The sequence below is a fragment of the Salarias fasciatus genome, chromosome 18, assembly GCF_902148845.1.
Source record: "Salarias fasciatus chromosome 18, fSalaFa1.1, whole genome shotgun sequence".
NCBI lineage: Eukaryota > Metazoa > Chordata > Actinopteri > Blenniiformes > Blenniidae > Salarias > Salarias fasciatus.
Window position 1 is genome coordinate 19,856,541 of NC_043762.1, and position 9,235 is coordinate 19,865,775.

At 47.0% G+C, this 9,235-nt stretch overlaps 1 protein-coding gene across 1 annotated transcript; it reads left to right on the top strand.

Annotated features, from left to right (window-relative positions):
* Positions 1-2,997: 2,997 nt before the first annotated feature.
* mcm6 (minichromosome maintenance complex component 6) lies at positions 2,998-7,789 on the top strand. The gene is made up of 18 exons (XM_030114804.1): positions 2,998-3,247; positions 3,376-3,522; positions 3,609-3,719; positions 3,898-3,985; positions 4,069-4,230; positions 4,327-4,492; positions 4,596-4,744; positions 4,821-4,971; positions 5,064-5,205; positions 5,301-5,442; positions 5,523-5,630; positions 5,912-6,067; positions 6,156-6,284; positions 6,367-6,531; positions 6,657-6,783; positions 6,865-7,059; positions 7,153-7,292; positions 7,379-7,789. The coding sequence occupies exons 1-18, from the start codon at positions 3,150-3,152 to the stop codon at positions 7,484-7,486; spliced, it is 2,484 nt and encodes an 827-aa protein (XP_029970664.1). The 5' UTR covers positions 2,998-3,149; the 3' UTR covers positions 7,487-7,789.
* The last annotated feature ends 1,446 nt before the right edge of the window (positions 7,790-9,235 follow it).

The following is a 9,235-nucleotide window of genomic DNA, read 5'->3' on the forward strand; positions in this document are numbered from 1 at the left end:
ACTACCCACTTCTTCTTACTTAATCTCTGTGTCAAAAAACAATCAGAGCTTGCCCTGTATTAAAATAATAATTAAAAAAAAACTTCTTGAGTTTCTTGTGAGGATGCCTTCATGCACTTGAGGGTATTATACTGGCTCTATGAAGTGCTCTCTTCACAGAGGATGTCGAATTGAGGATGTAAACACTCTTACCCAGGGTCACTATTCAAATTCACAGCAAGTGTAGAGGAGTACAGCATAAACACAATGAATATGTGTCAGTGTCTGAATACAAATAAACCAGGAAACGACTCATTTGGAACCAGATTGCCCTTCTTCTCTTTCATATCCTGCCTCTCTTGCAACGGTTTGTTCCCACTGAGCTGTTTCTCACCTGCTGCTGCAAATCTGACACATCAAAGTTTTCAGGACCCTGTGAGTGGATTCAGTGCCTGACGGATAAAACTTTTACAGCAGACATTTGATTTGTGCCAAACTCCCAAGACTGCCATTCTTAGTAGGAGTAGTAAATGTTCTGCCAATGATTGCAAATAACATCACTGAAATTGTATGTGGCGCTTTCATGTTGGTGTATCAGTATCGTTCAGTTACACATTTAAATTTCCAAAACTGGTGCGTGTGTGTGTGTGTGTGTGTGTGTGTTGCTTTTTGTGTTTGTGTGTGTGTGTGCCTGCAGATGGTCGGGTTCCCTCATATTCAGACAGACTGAGCTTCCTGCTGCTGAACAATCGTGGGAAAGCCAGAGGTCAAGACAAAAGGAGAAATAAAGACGCAGTGAGAGACTGGGTCGCATCCAAATGGCCTGCGATAACTTCCTGGTTTGTTCCTGGTGGATTAATACAATGTGACAGGTGAAACCAATAGCCTGCCGGGAGTGTTTGTATTGACCGCAGCAGGTGGAGACGTGAGAATGACGTGGGAACAGGAATAGAAATTAATGGAATAATAGAGTAGGATTCAGTGTTTACAGTCACAGGTGGCCTCCGGACTGAGTCCTGCAGGAGTTGAGAGAGGATTTCTTGTGTGGAGTTGTTCAGCTCCGGTGAAAAAAGCAGCTACTGTCAGTAAACAGGGAAGAGTTGTGTTAAATATATGTAGTTGTGCTGTAGAGCTGTGCAGTAGTGCAGTGGAAAGCACCTTTCCCTCATAGCGAGGAGAACTGGGTTTGTTTCCTCTCTCAGGCTTCATGTGAAAAGATTCGGCGTTCAAACATCAGAAATAATTCTCTGCTTTCACAACATTTTCATTTACTTTTATGAATTTGAACCATTTTCAATCTTTTTGAAAATTTAAAACCCTAACATCTTATTTCTGTTTCTACATTTTCAACAAGACAGAAGAAAGCATACTTCACTAATGTCTGTTGGAAAACTCCTTTCCCCACATTTACCCATCCTATTTCAAGGATGCAGTTAACAGCCACATGTAGGTGCTCTGAGAAACACATGGGGGTCAAGGGTCTTGCTCAGGGACCCACAGTGGTGGCTTGTCTGCATGTCGAGAACTCTGGAGCCCAAATCCACATCATGCATCTCAGATAAACTTCATCGCAGACATAAGTCTTTATCATTGTGTTCAGGATATCCTAGTAGAAGACTAGATTGACTTTTAACCATCAACTGTAAAGCTTTGGACATGACAACATTTTGTGAACCAACAGTTTCTGATCCTCCCCATCCTATGTGTATATATGTAAATATATATATATATATATATATATATATATATATATATATATATATATATATATATATATATATATATATATATATATATATATATATATATATATATATATATATGTATACATGGGCAGCGTGGGGAAGATATTACATTATTTGCAGTGGCTGGTGTTGTGCAACCATTGATTTTTGCACTGCAGCGCCCAGCACTGGCCAGGATGTAGGATTGTGTAGCATCCACCTCCTGCACTGTGCTCATTAGGACGTTTATTAACGTTTATTCACAGTCTAAGGTTAGGACAAATAAGAATCAGTCTTCACTGCCGCCCAGTGGTCATGGAGACACACTGCAGATACTTTATATTTCAAGTTAGTAAAGGCTTTGGGAATGCTCACTGTCCTTTTTTGTAATTATCATATTTTAGGGTGGCATCATCCGATGACTGGCAGAGATTAACTTTTTAAAAAAAGATTAAGGGTGTTTTCTATTATCCAAATTCATATAAACAGCAATTTGTGAAGCCGCAAACTGTATCTGATTTTTAATATAGTGATAATTTGTGGCTTCAGCTTCATGTAAATGCTTATAAATATGACAGTAAATACTTTATTATACAGTAATTATTCAATATATGAATTTTTACAGTGGACATTGGGTTTGTGTACAATTTGGACAGATTGATGTGACCAACAAACTAATTCTTCCTCTTCCTTCAGGTGTTACCATCATCTGTCCCTTCTGCTGTTTCACCAACCATCTCCATGCCCTCCTTCATTTTCAATCGTCTGAGGTTTTCTTTTTCTTATTCCGCTTTATTTTTGTTTTCAGTGTCCTTTGTCCACTATATCCACAGCACATCTCCAGGTCTAACCAGGCTCCTGTCTGCCCTTCAGTTCTGTTCACGTCTCAGCATCCTCCTGTCTGTCACCTCCAGTCTTTCAGAGCTCCAGTGGCTCCAAATCACCCATCATGACAAGCATCACTGTTGTCTTGTAAATTTGGGTGGTATTATCAAACATGCACCCTTCATCGTGAAACTCGGCATCTGCAGCAATTTTCTTTAACCTATCATTCTTTTGAAGATGAGATTTCGTCCAGATTGTGTTTAACTTGTGATTATATCATTCACGTGGTCTTCAAAACCACAAACATAAAGAGAAATAACTTCATAACTCCGACCTCCATGTTTCCTCTGAGCCCTGAACAACTCGTCGCGGGAAACCGGAGGCCAGCCCTCCGTCAGATTACGTCTCAACCTCTGATTGGCTAAAATCCAGAAGTTCTTTCCGAGTCTTCGCGGATTGGAGGAAACCGGCGCGCCAAACGTCACGTGGTGTCAGTTTTCGCGCGAAGCTGCGTGCTGCTGTTGTCTCGCTGTTTCCGTCTGTGTGAAGCGGATCGCTGTCTGGCAGTAAACTTACAGCGCCTTTTGGAGAGTTTTCCCTGCGGGTTCACGGCGTCTCAGCATGGATGTTGCCACGGCGAACGCGGAGAATGCCGGCGCGATGGTGAAAGACGACTTGGCGGAGAAATGCCAGAAGTTATTCCAGGCTTTCTTGGAGGAGTGAGTCAACCGGCAGCAGCATGCTTTTTTTCTGTTGTTGCAATGCAGCGTGGCTCGATAGCATTCAGCTGACACCAAACTAGTCGGATCTTTCTTATTTTTTAATGTCCCTTCTCGTCTTCGTGCAGGTTTCAGACTCCGGACGGAGAGGTGAAGTATGTCCGGGAGGCCGAGGAGCTGATCAGGCCGGAAAGAAACACCCTGCTGGTGAGCTTCACGGACCTGGAGGGCTTCAACCAGGAGCTGGCCACCACCATCCAGGAGATGTACTACAGGTGAGTCGCAGCACCGAGGGTGTGGGGATCTGTTGTCCTGTCCCTTTCCTTCCTGTAGCTCACCATGGAGCTCTCTGTGCTTTCAGAGTCTATCCCTACCTTTGTCGGGCTGTGCGCAACTTCGCTCGCGATCATGGAAATGTTCCTCTCAACAAGGAGTTCTACGTTGCCATAAAGGATCTGCCCACCAGACACAAGTAAGACAAGTAAATTTAAAAAGCACAGATCGAGCCTGCAGAGTTTTACTGTATCTTAGATTATGGTGCCATCCTTGCTGAATCCAGTGACAAACAAACGTGATTGATCCAAACACACGTGAGAGCAGGTGTAGCTTTATATTGATGTAAATTAACTGTTGACTCTACTTTATTCCAGGATTCGCGAGCTGTCCTCAATGCGCATCGGCACCCTGGTGAGGATCAGTGGTCAGGTGGTGAGGACGCACCCAGTCCATCCTGAGCTGGTGAGACAGTTTTTTCCGATCAGATGATCAGTGAGCGCCACATGTCACGCAGTCCCTTACCGTAATGTGCTTTGTGGTTCCAGGTCAGTGGAACCTTCCTGTGCATGGACTGCCAGTCAGTGATCAAAGACGTCCCGCAGCAGTTCAAATACTCCCCGCCCACCATCTGCAGAAACCCAGTCTGCAACAACCGCTCCCGCTTCCACCTGGACACGCACAAATCCAAGTTCATCGACTTCCAGAAGGTGCGTAGCAGACAGTTCGGACGGCGGGGGTCGCAGGTGACGCCTCCGGCAGCCCTGAGCTGCTTTTCTTAACTTCATTCCATCGCTCGCTTTCAGGTTCGTATCCAAGAGACGCAGGCTGAACTGCCTCGCGGTTCGATCCCGCGCTCCCTGGAGATCGTCCTGAGGGCAGAGGCTGTGGAGACGGCTCAGGCCGGTGACCGCTGCGACTTCACCGGGACCCTCATTGTGGTGCCTGATGTCTCTCAGCTCAACACTCCTGGTATTTTTGCTTTAAAGCTCAAACAGTTGTTTTGTTTTTTTTTTCAGTCTTTAACACTTTTTCATGGCCGACTGTACAAATGTTTTTTTTTCTTTCCCTCCAGGTGTGCGAGCAGAGACCAGCGCCCGTGTCGCCGGAGGTCCTCAGGGTTTAGAATCTGAGGGTCTGAGAGGACTGAAGGCTCTGGGAGTCAGAGAGCTGTCCTACAGACTGGCCTTTCTGGCCTGTAATGTGGCTCCAACCAATCCACGAGTAAGAAATCTTATCAAATTAAAGATGTCGCAAATTTCAAAACCTACCCGGTGCTTAAAAAAAATCCTTATTCCAGTTTGGTGGTAAAGAGCTGCGAGAGGAGGAGCAAACAGCTGAGAGCATCAAGAGCCAGATGACTGAGAAGGAATGGGAGAAGGTGTTTGAGATGAGTCAGGACAAGAATCTGTACCACAACCTGTGCACCAGCCTCTTCCCCACCATCCACGGTGAGTGGGCCGACCCCTCGGCGCCGCTCTGGCTTCATGCGTCTGTGAAGTGGTGGTTTGTGGGTGGAATATTGATCGCTGCGACGCTGCAGGGAACGACGAGGTCAAGCGCGGCGTGCTGCTGATGCTCTTCGGAGGCGTCCCCAAGACGACCATGGAGGGAACCTCCCTGAGAGGAGACGTCAACGTCTGCATCGTGGGAGACCCGAGTACCGCGAAGAGCCAGTTCCTCAAGTGTGTAGCATCGGTTCATAGTTGGACCGTACTGGATTGGAACAGACATGCTCCTGTGCAGAGATCAGTCGGTAATATGAATGCGTTGTGTTCAGGCATGTGGAGGAGTTCAGTCCCAGAGCCGTCTACACCAGCGGCAAAGCCAGCAGCGCTGCAGGTCTGACGGCGGCGGTGGTCCGAGACGAGGAGTCCCACGAGTTCGTCATCGAGGCCGGCGCGCTGATGCTCGCCGACAACGTAAGTGCTGCTAAAAGTGTTGATATAGAGAAAGTGTCCCGGTTACATCCGGTGCCGTTAACGCTCATCGATGGTTTCAGGGTGTCTGCTGCATTGATGAGTTTGATAAGATGGACCTGAAAGACCAAGTGGCCATCCACGAAGCCATGGAGCAGCAGACCATCAGCATCACCAAAGCTGGAGTCAAGGTGAGACACAGCGGCCTCGGTCAGTGAAACCCACGTCAACACCGTTCATATCAGACATGCTCCAGACACTCGTCACTCCAGTGGGATGTTTTTAGAGGCAGGAGGCGACCTCAACAGTAAGATCCACTCTGGACTGGCAGCCTGAGACGATCACATCGAGGGTCACCGGTTGACTTTGAGTGGATCTTTTTTGAATGAGAAAGGAAGCGAGTGACGGGTCGGTCTCCTTCTGCTGATCGACAGTCTTTAGTAAAACAGCACCTCACCTTTCTCCCCTCCAGGCCACCCTGAATGCTCGCACCTCCATCCTGGCTGCTGCCAACCCCGTGGGCGGACGCTACGACCGCAGCAAGAGTCTGAAGCAGAACGTCAACCTGACGGCGCCCATCATGAGCCGCTTCGACCTCTTTTTCATCCTGGTGGATGACAGCAATGAGGTATGAGAGAAAAACTATTCATCATTTCTATTGCCGGATTCTCATTATGGGACTTTTAACAGCACACCTCTTTCCTCCCGTTTCTCAGGTGACAGATTACGCCATCGCCAGACGCATCGTGGACCTTCACTCCCGTGTGGAGGAGTCGGTCGACCGGCTCTACTCCTTGGACGAGATCCGCAGATACCTTCTCTTTGCCAGGCAGTTTAAACCCAAGGTGGCCGTTCGTATCGTTTGTAGACCGTCTGTGTGCGTTTTGTGACTCGCTGCTCATCAACCACTGTAACCTGTGTGTGTAGATCTCCAGTGAGTCGGAGGAGTTCATTGTTGAGCAGTACAAACGTCTCCGCCAGCGGGACGGGTCCGGGGGCGTGGCCAAGTCGGCGTGGAGGATCACAGTGCGGCAGCTGGAGAGCATGATCCGCCTGTCGGAGGCCATGGCTCGTATGCACTGCTGTGATGAGGTTCGGCCGTGAAGTCTCTCCGTTTCTGTCAATATGTTCCTCCTGTCAGGATTCAGAATGCTTCATTTCTCATAACTGAGTCTCTTAAACTATTTACATGTTGCTTTTTTTAAATGTTTCTTCAGGTTCAGCCCAAACACGTGAAGGAAGCTTTCCGCCTTCTTAACAAATCCATCATCAGAGTGGAGACGCCCGACATCAACCTGGACCAGGAGGACGACCTGGAGGACGAGGAGGCGCAGCAGGAAGATGGTAATGGCACACACACTCCAGGAGACACTGTACGTCCTCCGTCAGCGTGAGGTTTTATTAAATTTACGTCTGTCTTTGAAGGGAATAACGTACCAAATGGAGTGAACGGCATTAATGGCGTGAATGGCCATGTGGATGGCATGAATGGGCACGACAATGGCGTGAATGGCCACAGTGAGAACGGCAGCCAGCCCAAACCGTCTCTTCGCCTCTCCTTCCCCGAGTACAAACGGCTCTCCAACCTGCTGGTTCTGCACCTACGGAGAGCGGAGGATGGTATGAGGTGTTCCCACACCGTTATACGAGCACGCAACACTGTTGACAGTTTAATGTGTAATCTGATTTGTTTTTATTTTGTCTGTGCTCCAGCTGAGGAAGAGGAGGAGCTTAAGAAAACGGCCGTGGTTAACTGGTATCTGAAGGAAATTGAGTCAGAGATCGACTCGGAAGAGGAGCTTATCAACAAGAAGGGTCTGATAGAGAAGGTCATCCACAGGCTGGTGCACTATGTGAGTTCACCTGTTTGCAAAGTGCATTGAGTTAAAGGTTCTTCAGGGTGGATCTGCTGCATGTACTGATGAATGCCTCTCCTCAGGATCACATCCTCATCGAGCTGTCTCAGGCCGGACTGAAGGGCTCCGAGTCCGCAAGCTCAGAAGAAGCCGTTCTGGTCGTCAACCCCAACTACATCCTAGAAGACTGAACTCCATCCCTCCACCCATCTCCTCTCCTGCAGACCGACAGCTGACGTTCACAGTTGTTCCGCTTGTATGCATAGATACCAGAAACATAATGGAAGCTATGGGAGACAGCATTTAGAGTTTCTTGACTGTAAAAAGAAAAAAAATTGTGACTCTTCAAAATAAATGTAAATATGTTGCTCTGTTCCCTGCAGATGTTTTGGAGGCCTTTCTTGATTGTGTAACTGCTGTTTTTCACACCGGTATAATAAAAGTTGCTGTTGTAAGGGATTTTGAATAAGTAAGAGTTAAAATAAAGTGTTGGTTAAAATGTATCGTCTTGGTTTCTGATGCTGTTTTTTCATTAAAAAAAAAAGTTTTGGATTGAAGAGAAAGTTGTGTTGCGCAGTTTAAATCCAGCAGGAGGCGGAAGAGCAAACCAATCTGCGCATGCGCGGTTCCTGTTACCCAACCAACATGGCGGCGCCCTGTCTGACAGCTATTAGGACAGCGCTGAAAGGTAATATAACATTTTGACTTCTTAAAATTAGCGTAAACAAATACACCCATACTCAAACTGGTTCGTTAACGCCGTCCAACCGGTCGCGGTGGTTGTCGCGGATTAATTTGCGCTTTTGAGGTTGTAAGTTCTTACAGTAGCAGGTGTGTTTTTCTTTTCTTCGTTTAAGTTAGCATGACTTCCTCTGCAGGAGAGACGTGTGTGTGTGTGTGAAACCTGTGGTTTGTGTCCCACAGGCGTGCACCTTGTCCCCGGCCGGTGGTTCCTCACGCAGAGCGGTCCCAGCCCCGCTCTGTGTCACCGGGTTCGGCTTCATGTGTCCCCCGCCGCCCCGATGTGCAGCAGCAGCTCCAGGACGGAGACCCGGAGCTCCGCAGGAGGCCAGAAGAAGGAGCAGGAGGAGGAGCAAGACGAGGAGGGACCAGAGTACATCCCCAGGAGGAAAGCCAAGAACCCCATGATGAAGATCGGATATGCCTGGTCAGTCTGCACTTTTTTTCCCCGAACTTATTAATGCACAAAGTTCTTATAAAGACCTAACAGCAGACGACTACAAAGCCTTTAGTCATGTTTTATTACCAGAATATTTAGAACTGAGCATTCCTGTGAATAACAACTCTTGTATAATCACCGTTGAGCTGCTTCACATCTGTGCTGCAAGGATTCAGTCATTCAATCACCTTCTGGCACCTGTGAACAGGTATTCCAGTCCAGGGTGATTCAACAGCTTTCCACAGTCTCTCTGCATTTCTTGGCATTTTGCTTTAGAAACAGCATTTTCTCGTTTTCTCTTGGACAATGCTCCAGTGTGGACTGGGCACTGAATAACTTTCATTTTGTTGGTCTGTGACCAAGATGCTGCGGCTCGCTGGTGTGTTTGAGGTGGTTGTCTTGTTGAAACACCCATTTCAAGGGCATTTTGTGTATACAAATGGATTCATAATCTGTGGTATGCAAAAAATAGGCCAGACTCCATAGTAAGAGAAACATCCCATTATCATGATGCTTCCGCCACCATACCTCACTGTCTTTAGTGTGCCGTCTGTTGAATTCAGTCTTCGGATATTGTCTGAAAACTATGTCCTTTGGCTAGTTGATCTATTGAAATGTCAGTCTTCTGTTTTCTTCAACGTCTCTCTGGTTTTGCTTTCCATTTTAAACTGTTGCAGGTTACATTCTAGCCAAGCAGTAATTTCCTGCACCTCTCAATATAGTCTCCCTTCTCCAAACAATCTTTTAACCATATGACCTT

Coding starts and splice junctions, on each gene's coding strand:
- mcm6 (XM_030114804.1), top strand. CDS start 3,150: ATGGATGTTGCCACGGCGAACGCGGAGAATGCCGGCGCGATGGTGAAA. Junction 4,231..4,326: donor AGTTCATCGACTTCCAGAAG/GTGCGTAGCAGA, acceptor GCTCGCTTTCAG/GTTCGTATCCAAGAGACGCA. Junction 6,532..6,656: donor GTATGCACTGCTGTGATGAG/GTTCGGCCGTGA, acceptor ATGTTTCTTCAG/GTTCAGCCCAAACACGTGAA.